Source organism: Carettochelys insculpta, chromosome 8 (assembly GCF_033958435.1).
Source record: "Carettochelys insculpta isolate YL-2023 chromosome 8, ASM3395843v1, whole genome shotgun sequence".
NCBI lineage: Eukaryota > Metazoa > Chordata > Testudines > Carettochelyidae > Carettochelys > Carettochelys insculpta.
The window spans coordinates 71,737,149-71,760,383 of NC_134144.1; the positions used below are offsets into that span (position 1 = coordinate 71,737,149).

At 43.7% G+C, this 23,235-nt stretch overlaps 1 protein-coding gene across 4 annotated transcripts in view; it reads left to right on the forward strand.

Annotated features, from left to right (window-relative positions):
- Positions 1–23,235, forward strand: part of SMARCAL1 (SNF2 related chromatin remodeling annealing helicase 1) — a 55,913-nt gene that overhangs the window by 17,147 nt on the left and 15,531 nt on the right. For 3 of the 4 annotated variants that reach the window (XM_075001364.1, XM_075001362.1, XM_075001366.1), the window contains exons 8-13: positions 3,122–3,280; positions 5,342–5,407; positions 10,953–11,024; positions 15,293–15,433; positions 21,276–21,494; positions 23,006–23,076. In XM_075001364.1, coding sequence (XP_074857465.1) covers positions 3,122–3,280; positions 5,342–5,407; positions 10,953–11,024; positions 15,293–15,433; positions 21,276–21,494; positions 23,006–23,076 — 728 coding nt within the window. The remainder of the gene's footprint in view (positions 1–3,121; positions 3,281–5,341; positions 5,408–10,952; positions 11,025–15,292; positions 15,434–21,275; positions 21,495–23,005; positions 23,077–23,235) is intronic. The other variant, XM_075001365.1, reaches the window with a different exon arrangement.

The following is a 23,235-nucleotide window of genomic DNA, read 5'->3' on the forward strand; positions in this document are numbered from 1 at the left end:
ATTACCATCTAATTTGAAAATCAGGAAAAAATCAGGATGGGATAAGTTTCTTTTATCCGCTTTAACTAATCATGAGACACATACCTGCCTAAGCCTGATGGATGATCCCCATTCAGTGTTCCAGGGGAAGAATAGAGAAAAAGATCTTTGGCAAAAAGACCTTAGTGTGAAAAAAATCTCTCTGATCCCATATTTGGCACTTCATTTAACCTTGGGCATAGGAACCAGGATCATTGCAGATAAACATCTTAATATGATTAATACCAAAGGCATCATTAGCATACAGCGGTCATCCACGTCTTTCAAAACCTACCAAGGTAGGTTGTATTCAACATCTCAGTTGGTAACAAATTCCAGATGCTGATTGTTTTTTCCCCTGTATGTTCTGCAGTTGCCATGGAGCTCATCAGGCATGGCCACTGCTTGTTATGTAGGACAATAATGCTAATGGGCCAAATAATCAAAAAAATCCCTCAGAATTTTTTGTTGTCGTTGTTAATTGGGACTTTAATATGCAGCCTTAGTCAGGAGCTAGAGTTGGGTTTGTATGAGTTGGAAATATATATACTGTAAAGAAAGAGGGCTGCAGGCCCTGTCTGCAAAGGAAAATTACTGTGCAATTAAACAGCCTGTGCTGTAAGGTGATTTGGGGACATACCTTCCTTAATGTGAAATGTTCAGTAGTGCTGGGAGAAAGTGAAGTGTAAGAGCGCTCAGGCCCTTAGGCTAGTAAATTTCATGTCTGACTGTGGGGTTCTTTTTTCAGTTCATTGCACTGATGGCTGTAGAGTAAACTGGTTGGATTTTGTTGTGTTGTGGGACCTTTGGATGCCAACGGTTTGTTGTCCTTTTCCACAGCCCTTGGTACAAAAAAGCACTCATCAGAACTACAGAACACACATTTAGATTTTTACCAGGGTTGTGAGTGAGGGAATAAAATTGCTTATATTTGGGATAGAGAGAAGCAGGCGGCAGCAGCAGCAGCAGCAGCAGCAGCAGCAGCAGCAACCTTCAGAGGCTGGTGGAGATCTGCCGCCAGCATTTTAAACATAGGCTGTTGATGTAGGATTTAATCTTAATTTTTGGATGCTCAGCTTGGAATGTCTTTGGTCATGAATTTTAGAAGTGCTGAGCAGTTCCAACTCAAATTCTGTTTGGAACAGGCTCTTATTCCGCATGCCTCACTGCACAGTCTGAGCTCCTACTGGCCATATATTAGCATGGTTTGTGGCTTTAGTTGTCTCATCCTTTCTTCCAGGGGCAATGTGTGCACAGGGGAGTGTTTTATTATTGTAGATTTAAAAAAAAAAATGCCCCCAAAACCCTGTAAGTATGAGTATGCATTAGACAAGGCACAGTCAAATAAATTCACCTTGCACTTCGAGTGGAAGGTGGTGAGTTTTGTGATGGTCTTAGTTCCTGGGGCAGTTTGTTCCATATTCTCCAACCAGCCCATGAGAAAGCACTGTCTCTAGCAGAGACAGCTTTAGCTTTATTGGAGAAAGTTCCATTTTGCCAGAGAAGTACAGTGGTTGACCATGGTCTTCATCATCCTGGAGCTTTTGGCTTTTAGATGTGTTGGACTTAGCCCACTGAGTGTCTAGATCTAAGGACTGAGACCTTGAACTTGTGTTGATTGTATTGTATGGGGAAGCCGGTTTAACACTGGGGGCAGGTCTGATAGGCTTGCCGCAGCTGGTGTTGTGGAGGTTGTTGCTGTCTTCTGTACTAATTGCAGCTTCCAAAGCATCGATCGCTTTGTGCACAAGTATGTTATGTTGTTGGAGTCCGTCTGTGAGGTGGTGAAGATGCAAATAACGGAGACCAGGTTGGGCCAGAGTCTGAAAGCCAGTCAGAAGTGGTAGACAGCATTACTCTGCTAGGAGTCTGCTCGTTGTCTGTGAGCCTTCTAATCCACAGAATGAGTTAACCAATTGTGTGTTTGTGCATCGTCAACCAAAGGAGACTGCCCCATGACCGCAGGCTCTTCAGCATGGTCTCCTCTGCCTTGTCAACATCACCATCGTCTTGATCTGGCTCAGCTTCAGGCAACTGGTCTTTGTCCCTGAGATAACCTCTTCCATGCAGTAAGCCACCTTAATGATAGTGGTGTAGTTATATGAGGTGAAGATAGGTAGCAGTGTGTGTCTAGTCTGCTGGCACTAGAATCCATGCCAATGCTGTGGTTTTATGTAGATGGTTAGTAGGACCGCTGTGAATTGACCTTTGTGGAGCTGCACAAGGGAGGTGTCTGGTGGCAGAGATAGGATTTTCCCATCTATCCTCTGGCTATTCCCTGGCGGAAGGACTCAGATCATATTAGGATGTTACCCAGACCTCTGCCACCTCTCTCATTATTAACAATGTTGAGAGCAGCAGGAAACCTGAAGTAGTGGAAATAGATGGGAACTTTTGTTGCTCAGCATCTGGAGGGAAGGAAAAAAAACAGAATAATCGCCTCTTCTCAAGTATTTAGCTGCTAGTTTTCATGATGAAATATGAGCTCAAGCATTTCAGTTGCCACCATAGAGCATCAGTCAGTGACTCTATTAGTCTTGTTCTTAGAACAGGAAAAAGGCCAGGGGAAATTGTACTGCATCTCTACCATGTGCAAAAATTTGTAAGCTTTCCTGCAATGTAAAATATTTACTGCTTGTAAGTATGTGCCTTTCACAGCTTCATGTTTACTATGGGTGTGGGCAGAATAACAGGGAATCTCTCTGCTAATAGAGGCTTTCCCCTCTGTTACTGCTTCAGCTTTTCGGCATGGCTAACCACACTAGTGGAAGATCAGGTTCACTTCTCACCACAGCCAGAGTTCTTTCTGAATTAAGAAGCAAAGAAAAAGTAGATTTGGGTCTTGGCAGAAAGAGTTTGATGTAGTGCCCAGAGCATGGGAATTCACTTCTGATGCCTGGCCTTCCACTTACTCGCTGCATGGCCTTGGGGAAGTCATTTAACATTAATATACCCATTTTTAGGATGGGTGACACTGAAACACAGACTATTTCTAAAGATGTGATTGTGGGGCTCCATTATAGCTTGGGAAAGGCTTTGGGATCCTCAGAAAAGACACTAGAGAGATTCAGCATCCTCGTAATCACTTCTCCTCGTTTCTCAGGCATTTTGTAGGTGGCTTCCCTCCTTGAGCCCAGAGAACATCAATGTCGTACTTACAGGCAAAGACAACCTGTCAGCTAAATTGATAAACATAATCAGTTTTGACCTCCTCAGCAAGATGGATAAGAAGCTCAAAGACACTTTCCAAGTTGTCATTATTGTAAGTAGCACCTGTAGGTATTTAGATGGGAATAGGAGGCATGGAGAAGCTGGGTTGTTCCTGGGTTGTTAAGAGGCATTTGGAGAGGGCAAAGCCTTGTGGTGACTGGATGCTCTGCATAGTGAGTTATAACCGTTACATTATGGGAGGGCAGGGGAGAGAGAGAGGATTTGCCCAAGGTTGTAATTGCCTCATGCAGGGTGCACATTCTGATCCCAGTTCGGTTTAGAAATGGCAGTGAATACATTCAGCCATGTATTGGCTTGAGGGCATTCTACAGCTGTTGCTAGTACATGTAGATACATACAGGGAAGGTTCCTGAAACTTTTTCAGGTAGGGTTTGCTTCTGTCCTGCTCCATACTCCTTACCCTCCTCTCCAGCTCCTGAAACCCTGTTTCTACCCTGCTGGATGTGAGCTGATCCCTTTGATTTCAAGGGGAAAAGAGATGTTTCTTGTGGCTGGAGAATGGAGACCCAGAAATGCTCTGTTAGAAGATCAGTGGGATTCTGTTTTGCTCAAGAGTGCCGTGGTGAATGTGTTCTAACGAAGGGCCAAACCATCAACTGGGTTTTATACAGTTTTGCCATTGGCAACGTTCTCTACATATCCAGTAAACCAAAAATTCTCTTGAAATAATGTTCAGAGTCTGATCTAAAGAATCAAACTACCATGCGGTCAAAACCAAGGTTGACGCTGCATGCTTCAGTGGGACTGTTTCATTGCTAATTGTGAAACAATTACACAATGTTTGAGTGCGTGTCATTTCTTTGATCTCTTTCCTTTCATGGGTGGCTCTGTAATTTATATTTTTAGATGCATGGAGATAAGCATTACTGAAAACCCTAGAACAGGCTTCATTTCCATTCCAGTTAATTAAACTATGTATGTATATGTGTGGTGGGAAGCTTTGTTTCAAATCCAGCGTAGATCAATAACAACCAACAGTCACTTACAGTTTGATGGCTGTTCTTATCATATGTGACGTGAGTTGTGTGTTCTCAGCCTGATTTCCAGTGAACAGCTGTTTCTGTCACAAAAAGCACCACGACTACTGCTTTTGGCAGCAGTGTGAGCTGAGAGGATGAGTACACACTGGGCCTTGGTAACTAAACTTCTCTCTCCCCTGTATTGATTTTGCAACAGTTCAGGCAAAGGCACCAAGTCAGGATGGAAGAAACTCTCACTGTCGCTTCTTGTTTGGGATAGAGAATCTCTGTGTCTACAGCAATCAGTCCAATGCCCTTAACCTGAACTAAAGTGACAGATATTTTAATTGTGCACACATGTAGGCAGATTCAAATCCTGTATATGTCCCATGGATCAAAGTGGCCCCACTGAGTGGTTAGCCTCACTGCTTTTTTTTTTCCGATCTTCCTCTGCTGCCTGATGTCATAATAACTTGACTTTAATGCTGAACAGGATTGAAAAAGCCACGCTTTGGCGGCTAAGTGGTTTATCCTCCATTCTATGCATGGCTGCTCACTCATCCACACACATCAAGATGAGAATGTACCCTTGGAGGGTGCCAGTTTCCTTTCCATGTTTAAGTTCTACCTAACTACAACAAAGGAAGCATAGCCTATTCTGCAAAGTGATGGCTCAGCCCTGAGATTATTATCCACCTGGAGAGCCCTAACAGCAAAACAGTAGGCTGCTAATTAGATTTCTGTACTTCTGATGCTTTTCATTAACCCCTTCATTTTAGGGAGGCAGTACTCATGGGGCTCCCCATGAGTTTGCATGTAAAGAAAGGAGAGACAGTGACAAATGAAGATCAGTGATGGAAATTCTTTGCCTCTTTTCATTTTTTCTCTCCACTTGTGTATGATTGTTCATGATTAATGTCTTAATGTATGTTTCCCCTTCCTGTTAATTTGTGGGCAGTCCTACCCTTTTCATGACGATTTCATATTATGAATATGATGATGGCCAGTCCAGAGACTGAAACCAAGCTTGAAATGTTATGCAGCATAGGATGCTGGGAATTTGTTCTTTTTTCCAGAGTTGAGCTTTGGATCCGGGCTTAGCGCTATTCATTTTCTCTCCCGTTTTGTTTCAGGATGAATCTCACTTCTTAAAGAACACAAAAACTGCACGGTGCCGAGCTGCAATGCCTATCCTTAAGGTATGTCTTCTGTACACCAAGTCCTCCTCAGTTGCTTCCAAGAGACTAGTAGTGGTATGGTTTTTGGGTACTTGATATGGGAACCAGCAGCCAAGCTCTGTTACAGTGGCAGGGTAAATCCCAGTCACTTCTTTGGTTCCCCCCCACCCCCCCCCCACACACACAGGGAGTTACCTAGGTATAAATGCAAAGTAACAGAGAGCAGAATGTGTCTCCATGTCTCAAAGGCATGTTTGCATGCACATGATTGGCAGTATGGAAAGAGTGCAGGAGTGCCCAACTTCTGATCCCAGTATTACCACTGACTTGCTTTGTGGTCTTGTCTCAATTTCCCCATCTATAAAATGGGGGTTGTCACGGGAAGTATTCCTTTCCCCTTCACTTCCCTGGTTCTCAAGTGAACAGAGAACAGCAACACTCAGTCTGGAGGTGGAAGCAATTAAATGTTTATTTGGGTTAGCATCCAGCAAGCATGTTTACCCTCCCCCCCCCCCGTTTATACAGTAATACTCTCGGCTATACCTTAACCCTTTTACTGAAACTTAGTGAACTAATCCTAGCATATTGCAAAAAGATTATCTAACTAATTATATCTCACCACCTTAATAGGGTTACACCTAGAAAAATTAATTGTGCAGCAGATAGAAATAATCAAAGAATCAGACAGACACAAGACAGACAGAGAAGCGGGGACCATAATGACAAAACAGTAAAGAAATGAGGATTTTACATCCCCAGCTATTGATAAATGAAAATCTTCTAGGCTGGGGGTCTGCAACCTCAGGCTCCAGAACCGCATGCGGCTCTTTAAGGACTTCTTTGTGGCTCCCTATGCTATAATTGCAAAGTTTAAAAACATGAGACAACTTTCTGGTTGTTTTCAATAAATGGTGACTCTCTTAAAAGCCTGAAAATAAACAACTCCTATCTAAATAGCAAACAATATGTGATCTCAAAACATGGATTTTAACATTTTAATAGCAGCCTTCAACTTACTGAAGGGGAGCTCTAAAGAGGAGGGTGAGAAACTGTTCTCAGTGGAGTCAGATGGCAGAACAAGGAGCAATGGTCTGAAGTGGAAGAGGGAGAGGTGTAGGTTAGATATTAGGAAAAACTACTTCACCAGGAGGGTGGTGAAGCACTGGAATGTGTTGCCTATAGAGGTGGTGGATTCTCCGTCCCCCAAGGTTAAGTCCTGGCTTCACAAGGTCCTGGCTGGGATGACTTAGTGGGGGTTGATTCTGCTTGAAGCAGGGAGCTGAACTTGATAACCTCCTGAGGTCCCTTCCAGCCCTATGATTCTGTGATTCTATGGATAACTCCCTCTTTAATATGTGCAGTGCATTGTGGGATATGATACTATGTCTGTGTTTTGATTGTTTTGCTAATAAAGTCTTGATTTTGAAAAGGAAACTTGTGGCATTCCTGCTGTGAAAGCAACATGCATTTTAGGAAAGAAAACTGCCAATTTTATTTCATGTTTAATTTCATATTTAAAGTAGGTTTGGAATGACTTCAAAAAAAGAGGAAAATTCAACATGAAAAGAGGATTTCAAACGGAATGGGCCCAATCTTTCACATTTATATTGAGCTAGGCCGGGGTCCCTTTATGTCTCATTTGCGATTTGCCAACAACAAATTCAACCTTGAGAGACTATGTAACAAGTTTGTGAATGTCCTGTAGTAAACATGTATTGTGTTACAAATCATTGTGTGTGCTGTTCTTAAAATAGGGGCTACAAAAAGTATGGTTTGACATTATTAAGGACCGTCTCATATTCACGTGTGAATTATTGATTTTTTTTTAACTGAATGTGGGGAAAAAAAGGCATTTCATGCTGTTTTGGTTGCCAGCCCCTGTTCTAAGCTCTTTCCTTATCTGCAGGTGATAGGTGAATTGCTTTTCTAATAGACCAAAATTGCTTTATTTCAATGTGACTGGTTTGGGATGTGTGAGGAAACGACTGTGTCCATCTCACATTATGGCTGTTCCTGTAGATTAGCCAAAGGCCTTAGCTTAAGAACAAGGCCTTCAATTATGTACAGCTAGACTGTGACTTGATTCTTTGTTTTTATACCTCTGTAACTAGCATGGCTTACTTGACTTAAACCCTTGTACTCCAGGTGAAGCATAGGTCATCTAAAAGTCTCCTCCACTTCACCCTGTCTTGTGACAAAACTTCTAGCTGATTCCAGGACTACCCCAGTTGTGCTTCAGTCTCAGTAGATCTTCTCCACATTATCCAAGGTCTTCCTCCTTTTTTGTTTTCCTTGCTGGTTCCATTTGACAACTTGATGCGCTGTGCTGGATGATGGTTTTCTGTGTGTGGCTTAACCATCCCCACTTCCTTCTCTTGCTTTGAATGTCAAGTGGTTCTTGTCTTGCTCTGTTACAAAGCTCCTCATTTATGATTAAAGTCTTGCCCGACATGTGATCCTTCACATCAAATGGCATCTGTTTATGAATGTCTGTAGTTCATGATTTGAAGACTTTTTAGTATGCCAGGTATCACATTCATTCAAGACCACACTCTTCACATTTGTGTTGAAGATCTGTAGTTTTGTCTTTGCAGATATTATTTTTGAACTCCCTATGGTATAGAAGACTCTTGAATTCAGCTGCTGCTTTCTCTGTCCTGGCACTGATATCCTTATCTGTTCCTCCATCTCTGCCTATCATACTCCCCAAGTAGGTGAACTGCTCCACATCTTCCAGGTCATCCCCTGGTGCTGTTTACTGGTTGGTCCTCATTGTCTTGGTCTTTCCCTTGTTAATGTTCAGTCCAGTCACTGAGGCAGTTTTGTCTGGTGTTTCGACCTTTTCTTCCATGCTTTCATGTCGGTGTGAAAAGAGGCCAAAATCATCAGCAAAATCAATTTCCTCTAGCTGTTTGAAAAGTGTCCACCAAATGTCTTGTTGGTGGCCATCTGCTGTCCTGCTCATAATACAGTCCATTGTCCATAACTAGCTTAGCGGTTAAAGATACCTAAATTCGTACCATACTGGCCTATATAGGCTGGTCTGAGTATCTGTATCCTAACTAAGATAATAGTTCATCCCAGGGGGGTTTTAGGAAAGTGCATCTGTGCAGAGTGTTTAACATAGCAAGCACCATGTTAATATTTATCATATGCAGTATATTGGGGCTCTTAATGTCTGTTGTACACGCCTGATGTCCTAACTTTACCGCTGCTTGCTGCTTGTTTATTTGCTCATGTAGAGTGCAGAATTGCCGGTAGAAATCAGATAACGGATTGGAGAAGAGGCAGGAACTGACTGCAGTCCAGATCTTTGCTAAACCGGTACATTTATTCTGAGGATTTGGGAGCTGCAGCAGTGTATAGTATAGATGTCTACGTGCACACGCCAGATTATTTTTAGAATGACCTTTAACTACTTCAGGTCTTCTTAATGTACCAGGAATGTAGTACTATGGTCAAGGTTTCATGCCTGGCGCTTGTTGTCTCACTGCTGACAGACCGCTGTGCTGGTAGAACAAAGGCACTTGCGAGTCTGCACCAGAGGAGGGACTTGGTAACCTTTTGATGTGCTGGGCTTGGCAGTAGTTGAATCAGTTCATGGTGGTAGGAGACCTACTATGCCTTTTAGCTGATGGTAGTGTTCATTAACCTTGTATTCTGGAGAGTTGTAATGACATGAAGGTTTGTTTTTGTTGTGCGAATTATAATCTTAAATATGTAGATGAATAAAGATCAAAATCCTGTTTTCCATTGGTTTTGAGACTTTAAGGCACGGAAGTTGAGCACATGTTGCAAGTTGCAACAAGCGAATCAGGATCCTTTTCCTGTTGTAGCATTTTTATATTATGTCCATGTTGGTGAGATATAGTTTTAGATCTGATTGTATACATATTAAGATACAGAGGAAATGCACAACAGAGAGCAAACAAACACCTGGCACAGATGGAAACTTCTCCACTTCATCCATGAAGGGTTCTCCTGGGGACCCCTGCTGAAACGAACTCCACTTCTTCCCACAAGTGAAAACGTTGCATGTTCTTTATTTTTCTGTAATAGTACGTGAGCTAGCAAGGGAATGGAAGTGGGGAAGCTCTCAGCGGAACATGAATGGATTTCAGAAGCATCCTGTTTCTTCAAAGTGAAGAACTTGGTTAGACACCATTAAAAATTGTATTTAGTCAGAGATTCCCATGGTATAAACTGGACACCTGGTTCCATTTCATTTCTTGTGACCTTGATCCTCCAGATTAGAGCACATATGTAGCTTTACTCATATATAGGTCCACAGATTTCATTCATGGAAGTAAAGTGGTGCCTTTTCAGGGGTCTGCTGGTGTAGAGCCTGTGTTGGTATTATGGAAGTCCTGAAGCTATGCATCTCCATTACACTGTGTGTGTGTGTGTCTATTCAGAAGAAATACTTAGAAGAAAAAAATAGGTCACTGATTAAACTTGAAGATGATGGGAGTGCACAAATCTCCCTTTCCAGTGGGGAAGAGCTATCTCTTTCCCTTTGGGCATTCTGAATTCATGGGAATAGAGTAAATCAAAATTGTCACCTTAGCTGCAGGGATTGTGAGTCATGGGGGCCCAGAGAGAGACAATCTGGTTTTACAGTCCCAGAAGACTTGGCCTTCCAGGCTTACGCTAGATCTTTAGTTCTAATTTCAGGTGCTTGTGATTCCCCTGCTACCCCCCACATCTTTCCACTCTACCTCAGTCAAATTCAGTCACTGCCATTGCAAAGTTCTCTTTATTTTGGTATCCGTTATACATGCTAGGAAAAAACAATCACTTGCAATATTTTTATCTGTGGGATTCTGACTTCAGACTAGTACTGATGCAACCTGGTCACGATCCAGAGAACTGTCTGATCGGAAGAGAGAAATCTGTTCTCAAAAGCAGCTCTAGCCACTGTCCATATCTTTCCCCTTCCGCAAGTCTCATCTTTCAGTTGACTCTGTCTTCTGTATTACAATTGTTGTTCGTTTTCTTTCATTTGTGTGTGGATAATATTTTTATATGCTAATCAGTTCAAAATGACAGAGTAGGCAAGGATTGCGGACTCTAGTAACTGTACATCCAAGCAGCAGCTGCGCTTGTGAAGGAAAAGATATATCAGCCTGTTAGCATGTGGCTGGGCTCATGCTGGGAAATTCATTTAACATAAAGAGAGCCATTGTATGCAAATGAGGCTCTTTGCATGTTCAATTATTTCTTTGCGGTATAACCTCCCCCCTTTCTGCACTTGGAAGCAGCTGGGTGCTGTGTTTTCACCTCTAAGCTGAGTACCTAGTGGGGCTGGGAGATCTTTCATAAATTAGTCCTTGGGAAGTGAATTTTGAAAATGTTGCCAAGTCTGCGGAACTCCTCTAATCATGTATGGGGCATCCATTGTAAAGTGCTTTGAGCATTACAAATGAAAAGCTAAATAGGAGCTAGGTGTCATAATTGTAGGCTGTGTTGGTGATTGCCTTATGTCTGCCTTATTGGATAGATGAAGGTTGCAGGACAGGGTGCAGGTTCCCACTGAACAAGGCACCACACCTGGTTTCCCTTGCAGAGTTTCCCAAGGACAGAGCTACAAGAATGGCAACAAAGGAAACTGCCAGTCTGGAAGGTTAGGCTCCGGGCGGTGAGTGGCATATTATCTCTGCTGCTGTTTTATGGTAACGTGTTTTGACTGGTTATGAAGGTTTGCTCTTCCTGGAAAGTCCTCACTGGTCATTTCATTGCTGTCTTATTTTGCGCTTCTTCTCCATTAGTCATTTTTCTGCTCCAGGTCAGTGGATTACTCTCCCTTCCTCAGTCTGAAATCCCATCATAGCGAATCTCTGAGGAAACAAGATTTAGAGCATACTTTACACATACAGTGCTGTAGCGGTGCAGCTGCTGGGCATCTGGGGAAGATGCTCTATGCTGATCAGAGAAAGCTATCTCTTTGGCAGAGTAAAAACACCTTTGCAAGCAACAGAAGCTAGGCCAGTGAGAAAAGTTCTCCAGCCAACATAATGCTGTCTACACTGGCACTTACGTCAGTGTAATTTGTCACTTAGGGCTTTTCTGCACTACCGCCTTCCTTCGAAGGAAGGATGGTAAGTAGGGTGTTGGGAGTTTACTAATGAAGTGCTGCGCTGCATACACAGCACTTTATTAAGCAAATTCCCCCCCTTGTGGCAACTTCGAAGTTTTAAAATTCAAAGTACCGGTGGGTGAGCTGCGGCTAGACGCGAGCTGGTACTTCGAAGTTTAAAAGTTCGGAGTTGCCGTTGGGGTGGGGGTGGATTTGCTTAATGAAGTGCTGTGTATGCAGCACAGAACTTAATTAGTAAACTCCCAACACTCTGATTACCAGCCTTCCTTTGAAGGAGTGTATAGTGTAGACACAGCCTCAGAGGTGTTTTATTCACCCCCTGAGTGACATAAGTTCTGCTGAAATAAGCAGTCGTATAGACATAGCCGAAGCAGATCAGCAAGGATTTAGCAGGAACAAATCTCCCTTGCACTAGTTCAGAACAGTCACCAAAAGCAAAACAAGATCCCCCGCCCCCACCATCCTGATGTAGCCAGGAGTTCTGTACTGGCTTGCGATTTGCTCCCTCTATAGGAGTGTTGGTTTTTTTTCAATAGCGCTCCTTCTCCACACCTGTGCAGTGGGAGAGGGAACAGAAGCCAGACTTAAGCTGTTGCTTACTAGGTATCTGGTAATCCCTCTGCACCTTGTCACAGGGTGGAATGCAGACTCTGGGAAGAGGATAGGATGCCTAGATGGCCATGTGACAGATAAAAGCCTTTCACAGATGTTGCTAATTTTATATTGCATGGGATCCAGCCTGTCAGTAGTGACTGAACATTGTTACCATCTGCTTCAGCTTTGCGGTAGCTTATTTGAAATGAGCTGACAGGTCTTAGCTTCTTTACTAGCGAGCAGGTGTCTGCATCAGGAAAACAATAAATAGTTCTGCTCCTTAAGTCAGGGACCCGGCAGGTTTCCTGTGTTTTGTAACTGGTCCCTTGTTAGAACTCCTCCATGAGAAAAAGTGAAGGAGTGATTGAGCAGGGAGACTGAACTCCCTTCTCAGCCCTAGGAGGTCCAACGTGGCACATAGTGGAGAAGGTTTTATTGCCACTCTCTGGGCTGTAGCAATGCTATAGAAAGAGAATTCTCCTGGGTTGTCAATCTGGCATCTGTTCTGGCATGGACAAGGACCTCCCGTGGGCCAGCCTACTCCACGTGTGGTCTTCCATGGCTGTTTAGTTGGTGGCTCCTGTATGGAGCTGTGAGTGCTGGCATAGTTCACAGATGTCCCAATGCCTGCCTTTTCTGCAGACGGCAGGAGACCCTGACATACACCTACCTCCATTGCGCCTATGTAACAGTCCCACTACTAGCTCCTTCAAAACTTCCTGCTTAGGGTCTGATTTGCACAGACCTTGTCAGCCACCTGCTGACACTGGCCAAGTTGGCCGTCCATCAGTCCCAGAGCAGGAGGCTTAACAGTAAGCTTCTGTGTAATTGTGGGGCTTAGTTTGGGTCCCTGTTTGTGTCTCGTCTCTAGGCAGAGTTCCTCTGTGCTGTGGCCACTGACTCCTTTGAGCACTGGGCACTCTCAGGGCTAACTACTTAATGTTCCCGGCTGGTATTCTTGTTCTAAACCTTTGACATCTACTCCTGTCTTCTTGTCATTTGTTCTCCCACTGAATCACGTCTGTGCCTTCCCCTTCAACTGAAGTGACGTGTCTTCTGTCCCACATATGGTTGGCCTTCTCTTCTCCACCTCCCAAAAGTCAACTTAGCTGCCACCTCTTCTGTTTATTCCCTTTGTAAAAAATGTTTTTTTATGTTAGTCTTTTCTGACCTTAGCTGTGACCACATCTCCCTCTCCAATCTGCTTAATAGGGAAAAAAATCCCACTTACTTTGACTTCAGCCAATGAATATCTGACAAAGAATTGCTGAATTAATTTCCGGTAGCTGATATGTGAATCTACATCTTCCAGACTGGGTTGGTGAGTGAACGAATCAGTCTAGTGAATAGATTTGGGCGACTGGTAGATCTTGCTGAAACGATAAAAGAATTTCATTTTCTTTTTCATTTTGGTGTGAATGAGCTGTCGGTATAGATGTCATTCAAGAATTTCTTTGTTATTTTAATGATCCTGTATTAAACCATGCAGGAAATTACAAGGCATGTGTAATTTAACTATTGTGTGTGAAATTATAGCAGTGGAAATTCATAGCTCTCTTGTAATGAGGGAATTAAATATTATTGGAGGTAAGTGGGCAAAAGTGCAATGTGAGGATTTTATGTTTATATAATAGAATTTCTCTTCCCTGTGCAATTCTTTTTGGTAGTGAATCTTCCCCCCCGCCCCATATTAAATCAAATGGGAAAAGTCAACACTTTATTGCATGCAATTTCCCTGCAACGGTTGTTTAACTCATGTTTTTGGTATCCAGTAGGCTGTTTGTACAGTCACCATGATTGTCAGTTTGGCCTCTTCTAGCTTAGAGTTAGGCAGTATCATTCACCTCTCTTTTTTTAAAGCCTGAGACTTTTCTTGTCTCCCTGCCTCATATTTTTGTGTGCATGCTGGTGTATTTTTGGCTCACTGAGCATGCTGGTTGCCACTAAATTTATTCTGAAGGTGGGAATGCACCTTAGAAGTGTGTGAATCCTGCCTGTGCTATTTGATGCCGATTTGGAATGTTGAGTCGGCTGCAGGATTTGAATGGGCATTGGGGGGAGAACACAAGCTGTCTAAGCACTATGATAAAAATAGACTGCTCTTTTCCTCTGAACCCAAGACTGACAGTGCGTTGTACTCCTCCATAGAGAAGGGGGGCCTTGTCCTTAGAACACCGTGACACAGCAAAGGCCTGGAGTGTTTTGAAGAGCTGAAACAGTTGCACATGACCTTTACTTTGTGCGTGAGATTTGTGGTTAGCAGAAGCTGCCTAAGTGCTTTCCTAAACTCTGTTTGAGGTAAAAAGCAGTCAAGTAGCACTTTAAAGACTAGCAAAATAGTTTATTAGGTGAGCTTTCGTGGGACAGACCCACTTCTTCAGACCATAGCCAGACCAGAACAGAACAGACTCAATATTTAAGACACAGAGAACCAAAAACAGTAAGCAAGGAGGACAAATCAGAAAAAAGATAATCAAGGTGAGCAAATCAGAGAGTGGAGGGGTGGGGGGGAGAGATCAAGAATTAGATTGAGCCAAGTATGCAGACGAGCCCCTACAGTGACTCAGAAAGTTCCCATCACGATTTAAACCATGTGTTAATGTGCCGAATTTGAATATAAAAGTCAGCTCGTCCACTTCTCTCTCTAAGATGGAGCGATAATTTCTCTTCAGTAACACACATACCTTGAGGTCATTGACAGAATGCCCCATTCCATTAAAATGTTGACTAACTGGTTTGTGGCCTCAAGGTATGTGTGTTACTGAAGAGAAATTATCGTTCCGTTTTAGAGAGAGAAGTGGACGAGCTGACTTTTATATTCAAATTCGGCACATTAACACATGGTTTAAATGGTGATGGGAACTTTGAGTCACTGCAGGGGCTCGTCTGCATACTTGGCTCAATCTAATTCTTGATCTCTCCCCCCCCCCCCCACTCTATGATTTGCTCACCTTGATTATCTTTTTCTGATCTGTCCTCCTTGCTTACTGTTTTTGGTTCTCTGTGTCTTAAATATTGAGTCTGTTCTGGTCTGCCTATGGTCTGAAGAAGCGGGTCTGTCCCACGAAAGCTCGCCTAATAAACTATTTTGCTAGTCTTTAAAGTGCTACTTGACTGCTTTTTGTTTTAATAGTGTATAGACTAACATGGCTTCCTCTCTGTTTCTGTTTGAGGTGTCATCTGCATAACAATAACGTTCAATTTTGTTTTTGCAGGCTGCTAAAAGAGCGATCTTGCTATCGGGAACGCCTGCCATGTCACGTCCTTCTGAGCTTTACATGCAGATTGTGGCTGTCAGACCAGCCTTCTTCCCTCAATTCCATTCCTTCGGACTCCGCTACTGTGATGCCAAGCAGGTACGGGAGCATAGTAGCTGTGAAGTGGTAGCTTAGGACATGAATGTTCAAATCATGACAAACGGCTTTACAGATTTGGCAGGCTGCTTTGTTCTTTGTCAAAGAGGAGAGCCTCAACTCACTTCTGCCCCTACTGTGTGTAGCCTCTGCCTGTGATTTTTGGGAAGAGTCTGTCTCTCATCTTGCTCACAGCAGTGTTTGAAAGCTCTCATACTGTGAAACATTTTTTTGCTGCATGTAAACTGTGTACTTGGGCTGGGGAAGGCAAAGCTACTCCAATTAAAAGCTGCTATAGTGAGACACTGGCATGAAAGACCAAAAGGGCAAATCAGTCATCATTGCGGTAGGCCAGTCTGATGTGAGTGTGTCTGACCCTGTGGCATCTGACTATGATGAGTGGCTGCAGGTTTGGATTGACCATCTGGAAACCAGTTTCTGGGCTGCTGTATGTTAATGCTAGTTTTTAACAGCCTGAAGAACTTGAGACACTGAGTTATCATTGGAGGACTGCATTTGCTGTCTTCATTGCTCCTCTGTCTTTGGACTTCAGGTGATCTTTGTGGTCCACACCCTCGTGGTGATACTGGGACCATCTGACTGCTGGACTGCAGCCTGAGATATACTAAATACAGGTTCTCAACGTTTATTACACGGCAACCTCTTTCTGACAAAAATGACTAAGTGACCCCCAGAAGTGGGGACTGAATCTGAGCCTGCTTGAGGCCTGATGTTCTTGTTGTGGGGACCAAAACCTAAGCCCCATCGCTTGAGGTGGGTGTGGAGCGGGGGGCAAAACTAAAGCCCCAGGGCTTCAAGGGGCCTGTAACCTGATTGCTGCCGATTTCCCCCTGGGCATATGCCAGCCCTTCCTTTCTTTGACTTGTAGGTTAATAGTAAGTATACCCCAATCCCCTTGAGTCATTCCCCTATGGTATCCACCCCCTATCTTGGCTGCTCTCAAAAATTCCAGGTCTGATGGCCCCACAGTAATGGTATCCACACTAGCTTGTAAGATTCAGCTCAGCACCTGTCTTGGTGGTCACTAGATAACGAGTAGGACGTTTGCACCTGTACTGCTTTTAACACCACAGCACTGAAATATATTGATAGTGGACACAAGAATAATAATATTATCAAACTACAGAGATTCTGAACATATGGTTGCAGGGGTCAGCAAGAGTGGCACACAGGCTGATTTTCATTAGTATGCGAGGGGGGAGCTCAAATATCTCTGGTCTAAAGAAGTTTTTTCACAATGGTTTCAGCCAAGGTTAGCTCAGATCCATTTTAATGAATGTAAACACACTTCCCATTTAATTGTTACGTCCAGGAAGAGAGGTGGCCACCTTCACAACGTGCATGTACCCCAGAGTTCATTGTCTATCCTCAGAGACAGGATGAGCACCTGTGGTTTGGTCTTCTTGTATCCTGCTTTCCTGTTGATTTAACATCTCCCCATTAACAGGTGACTTTATATTTATATAACTGGCCATCCAGCATGCTGATTTATGATGTTTAATTTAAATCTGGACAGAGAGGGATACACTTTTTTTTTTTTTTTTTTTTATTCCTATGTGGAGGAAAATATATTTTCCACTTGTCTTGACTTGAAAGCTGTATTTTCAGTAGCATAACATAACTCCTTGTCTAGTGTCTGAACACACAGTTCACAAGAATATTAAGGACAGTATAAACTCAGTTTCTGCTGAAGATCTCTCATGACAGCTTTCTGTGAACCAGAATGTACTTACCAGAACGGGGATGTTCTTGTAACTCCCCTTGCCAGTTGGCATTAAGGAGGTTTTGAGTCACAGCATGGGGCTCATACAAAGGAGCACAGAGCATTCGCATATCTTCAGGTGCAGCTTCTGAATTCTTCCTGTCTGAGCAATGTCGGCGGTACTCCCTGGGGAGAAACAAGACGTGGCCTAACCTCTTTGGCTTTCTGCATTGCAAGGTGTGTAGGGCTAAATAGGTTTGGCATTTCATAGACCTTGAGTGTAGGGATCCACTGGATTGACTTGCTTCAGCTACAAGCCATATGAATCTCAGGTTGGACATTTGAGCTGGATGAAGGCACTGAGTTAAAAGCAACACAATACAGCTGCTCATGCAGGCTGAGAGTTCAGCAGCAGAGAAGTATTAGATTGGGTCTCATAAAGGTCAGTGTTTGCACCACAGGTTACAAGCTTATTTAAAGCAGCAAGAAAGGGTCACCATCACTATCCACTCCCTGTCTTAAATGGCGTCACGTTTCCCTTACAATTTGGTTTCATTGTGAAAGACCCACCTTTACCAGGCAGCTGCATATTGCTGCTCCTTCTGATGGTCACTGGAGACCAGTTATGTTATCATTAATACTGGTGAATGATAGAAGTGGCAACAGTGAATCTACAAAGAATTCAGTCAGTGGCTCTGCAAAGACTAAGGGCTGCTTTGTAACAGGACAGCAATGTAAATGATGTGGAGAAAGTGAATGAGATTTAGTAACAGAGAGGAAGCCGTGCTAGTCTATACACTATCAAAACAAAAAGCAGTCAAGTAGCACTTTAAAGACTATTTTGCTAGTCTTTAAAGTGCTACTTGAGTGCTTTTTGTTTTGAATGAGATTTCTGCATGTCAGGATCCTACGCTGGCTGTGAAGATGGTGGGGGGATTGGGTTGGAAACCAGGGGTCAGTTTGTCAGTCTGATATAAAATATGACGGTGTAATTTTTTTTTATTTGTTAGTTTCATGTCGGTGGTGGTGTAAATTTGTGTAGTCAGAATCATTTAGCACGTGCTTAGGAGAGGCAACAGAGCCTAAAATCAGATGGAGAAGCCCTGAGGACTCAGGGTTTTGTTCGTTCTGATCTGATGTGCCCTCCTCACCCTGCGCGGTGCTCCAGATCAGAAGGGTCCCTTCCCTTTACTGCGCGCCAGAGCACAGTAGGGCAATTTACGAACAGAGAATCTGTTTGAGAGCAAAGGCCTGCTTCTAATGGGCGTGTTTTGTCTGTGAGGATGGAGCTTGATAAAATGGCCTCATCAGGCCTTCCTAAGCTACAGCCCACTCCTCAGCTCTCATGGGTTCAGCATGGTCTGGTTAGTACTTGGATGAGAAACCTCGAAGGAAGATACCCCGATGTTGCAGGTCAGGACTGAGATAATATCTCATGAGCACTTTGGGGAGGCTTTGCTGCGACTGGTATGGACTTTTTAGCTGAGACACAACTAAGGTGCTGGTGATTTCTGGGTCCTTTGCGCTCCTCACAATAGTTGATGATGATTTTGATCCAGGGTCCTTGCCATATTGCGATTTTGGTAACTGTTCTCTCTCCCTAAATTCCTCTCTCCAGTTTCAGCTGGGGGAGGAGTAGTGGGGCTTATTTGCTGTCCTAGATTGCTGCTGTAGCATTGCTGTGCGCTGCTGCAACAGGTGCTGCTTTTTCCTGCAGAAGCAGCTGGGATGTGGTGGAGAGTGGAGTTAAACAGAGCGAGGGTTTGAAAAGCCTCTTGAAACCCATTGGAATGAAAGGTGATAAATAAATTAGAATTATTATTAAGGATAAATCCTCTTGTTATCACTATGTTAAAAAACTGACAACTTCAAACCATTTAATTTAAAATAAAATCCTGGCAATTCAGCATTTAAACAAAATTGATTTCGTTTCATGGCAGAAAACTACAAATCTCTGGCAGATGCAATAAGAAAAAGATATAAAACTAAAGTTTATTTGCTTGTGATCCAATTTCTTGGCACCTCTGACTTCAAAAATGCAGCAAATGAAGTGTCACCTGTTTATTTACAAGTTCAACTCAGTTTCTTGACGTAGGAGCTGTAAAGCCACTTTTTCAAACTCGGTGAGGTTTGTAAATTAATGAAAAAAGTTAAGTGATATCTAAATCAGCACACATTCTGAATTTGTAAAGATTTTGGCATTCTGTTTCCTTTTGGTCGCTATATTATGTAAAATGAAATGTTGTAGTGAGTGATGTGATTCAAAGAAGGGCATGAAGGCTGAACCTGGAATGAAAAGCTATAAGCTCTGTAAGTTGGAAATACTCCATTGCTTATGTAGCCTGAAGAGAGGAAAAGATTTTGAGGCATTTTAGTAGGAAACTATATCAATTTTAATGGCATTGGTTGTCACCTTAGTTGTTCTCTGCTGGAGCAGATAAGAGAGCAATATGGCTTGACATTCAAAGCAGTCTTCAAAACCATGTTTCCAAATACACTGTGCTCCAGCCAGGGAAGAAATCCTGATGATTGTATTAAGAGCTTTACATCTTCAGATCATGTCATCATCATTAATTCTTTCACCTTCTCCCCTCTCCCCACCCCTCAAGAGGCAGCTAATCTCATTTTGCATTATTATTGGTGTTTTGTTACTTTTAGTACAGTGCAATGGGAGTACATGCAGCTTTACAGGCAAATAGAAACCCCAAGGATCCTACAACCTAAATTACGTTTTATATGGCAAAGGATGCTGGGAATGAGGGGGGAGGGAAGTGAGAGGACAAAGTTTACAGCAGGGAGAAGCTTGATGTAATGAATACGGCTTGTTGCTTGCTTTTTGTACAACACGTCTGTGAGGATACCATAGGCATGCTGGTAGCTGCTTCTGGGAGAAAAAAATGGAGTCTGAGGCAAGCAGCTGGGGCAGAATTGATGCCATAGGTGCCAAGAGAATGAGCTGATTTATGCTGAGATGTGACCAAATGTAGTTGTATCTACTTGCTGGAAGCTGCATCGAGCCCTCTGAGCCACACTTGGCAGTAGCAGAAGTACATGGTGTACATTACACATCAGGCGTATGCTGGTCCAGAGACAGGCACACTGGGGAGATGGGCTGATTTCAGCATTCTGTGAGTGTGCAGAATAACGCTAAGGATCTAGATTTAGGAGGAAAAATGTCTGTGCCACTTCCTCTTTCCCGGGTAACCCCTTACTGGACACTGATGCCTGTAGGTAGCAAGCCTGCCTGTATTCCTCTTTGAGTCAGGCGTTGGTCCCCTTTGCTTCGGTGGGTTGGAAGCCCCTGATGCTGAGGAGTTTGGTAACCATTTATAGAAAAGCATGTGAGGCCTTGGAGTAGGTCCAGTGCAATGGGGAGCAGGGACTCAAGGGAGTTCAAGAACAGAAAAATAATGGCACATCCCCAGAGGTGCCTGAAACCTTTTTCCCTCTCCCCCTTCTAGCTTCCGTCCCACCAGTAGTACACACACAGTTGAAATGCTCTAGCTGGTGAAATACATTGCACCGCTGGTGGCTGCTCCAGGTGGATTTCTGGCCTGGTGAGGTACTGCTCCTCAGCTACTTGACCTTCGCGTGCCCTTTGGGACCCCCTCAGCATTATCTCAAGTCCCAGGCTAGCAATGTCCATCACTGTTCTGTTCTTGGGCTCTCATACCCTTGCATCCAGTGCAGCATAACCCTTCTTTCCACCAATACCCCCCCACACGTTATAGCCAAGGTGGTGGCCCTGCCTTCCAGCTCCTCCTCAAGGTCCCAGAGTCTTCTGGCTTTGTTCCTTCCTCAGCCATTGACCATCCGTAGTATCTGAGCACCTTCCATGTAAAGTCAATAGAAGTAGCAGCATCCCTTAGTGGACTTCATGGAATCTCGGGTATTTTCAGGGACGAAAAGCTGCTTGGAGTAGGGCTTTTGTGGTAGGGACTGGAGAGTAGAAGGACCTGTTAGTGCGTTGAGTGTCGTTCTTATTGTGGAACAGTTTGCAGCATTTCCTGAAGACAGGCAGGCTCTGGATTCACTTGTTCCCTAGCAGGATCCCCTTGATAGAGAATGACTTATGGCCCTTGTGACATTTGTTACTGTTGATCATGCTTTATTCTTCCCTAGATGCCCTGGGGCTGGGACTACTCCCGATCTTCCAACCTAGGAGAACTGAAGCTTCTGCTTGAAGAATCTATCATGATCCGCCGTCTGAAATCGGATGTGCTTTCTCAGCTTCCAGCAAAGCAGCGCAAAATGGTGGCGGTGGCTCCCGACGGCATTAATGCAAAGACCAAGGCTGAACTGGCTGCTGCTGCAAAGGAGATGGCCAAAGGATACAGAAGCGTAAGTCAGAAACTGTTAGCATTATGGACTGTTGATATTTCAGGTGCTGCCATTTTTTAAGACCAGTGAGCTTTATTGGCTCACTTAAAAAAAAAATCAGTGGAGAGCAATTCCCATATTCTTACATCAGCATGGAAATGTACAGCAGACTTAATCAAGGGCACTGTTTTAAATCGTTCTCCTGGGTATCCGAGAATGCATGACATCAATAATCCTAACAGGTCAGCTTTGTCTTTCTTTAGTTTCAGCTTTTTCATCTTGTCACGCTCTGTATCACTCTTTCATTTCCCCTGTCGTTTCCCCTATCTGGTCACCTTTTATCTCCTCTTCTTCACCCTGTTGTCTTTTGCTCCTCTGTATTTACTCTCCTGTCTTGCCTCATGAACCCCACTTACAAATGTAACCAACAGGGTTGTGAATCACAGTTGTGGCCAACTGGGTTTTTTAGCTTTTGTTGACAGAAAATGCATTTGATATATCTGGGTTAGAGACCTGTGATGTTTGTTTTTACAGATTTTTCTGTGGCACTTACTAACTATTTTACTATCTAAGCTTCTGGCAAACTTCCCTTTACCCTCACAATACTTGTGGTGTTTTTCCCATTTTACAGGTGGGATTCTGAGGCCTAGGAAGAGTTGAGCTCTCTCTACATAGGAGCTGTAATTTACTCATGCTAGTTTTGATCAGCCTCATGCAGTGACTGTAGCGGTACCATTAGCAGCAGGATGGGCTAGCCATCTTGAGTATGTACCTAGGATTTCAGTTCGGATTGCACTCTGGTAGCTAGTCTGTACCACTGCATGGGCCACAACAGCTGTGCTGCTATTTTTGGCATTCTAGCTCAATCAAAGCTAGTGCCTACTCAAAGTAACACAGAATTACACTTCCAGCTTGCACGGGAGATGTACCTGGAGAGACTTGCCACCAGGAAGTGGCAGATCAGGGTCACACAAGTGCTCTGCCAACCAGACCCATCTGGTGTATCTATGCCAATGCCATTTTTCTAACATGGTTATGACACATTTTGCTGTCCGCACCGGTAAGAAAAAAAGCAAATTACAGCGTGATTTGGCCATAGCTGTTCTTAAATATGGCTGTTTGCAATGCAGACAGGGCCCTCTGCACAAAGCACCTCTTGGGGAAATAAAAATGCAATTAGCTTGAGAGAGTATTCCTTCTGTTTAAAGAACTTAAATTTCCAGCAGCTGGGGGCAGATTTCCTTTTTCCCATTCCTGGGTGGTCCCCAGTCAGAGGAGAACTGGAGCGGCCCCAGAGGGGTAGGCAGCAGGGATTTTGGTAGTACGTTAAGGGGCTCTGCTCCATGTGTGTGCACGCTACGCAGAGGTAACGGATTTGATTCAGCTGTGTTTAGTTGGTGCCTGTGTTTAGGGATAATCTGCTTTTCCCCAGCGCTGTGCCCGGTGGTGGCCGCAGATGTGCTGGAGCAGCTCGTACCAAAGAGGGACAGATGATCTGAAACTGACATTTAGTATTTTTTGGCTCTTCACAGAAACAGCAGGAGAAGGAAGCTCTACTCCTCTTCTATAACAGAACCGCAGAAGCCAAAATCCGTTCAGTGATGTAAGTCACGGGATGGTCATAGAATCATAGGAGTGGAAGGGACCTGAAAAGGTCTTTTAGGCCAGTCGTCTCCACTCAAGGCAGGATTAAATAGTGATTCTCAACCTGTTTATCCCTGTGGTCTGCATGTGTGGCTCACAATTTGTAACATGGGTCGCA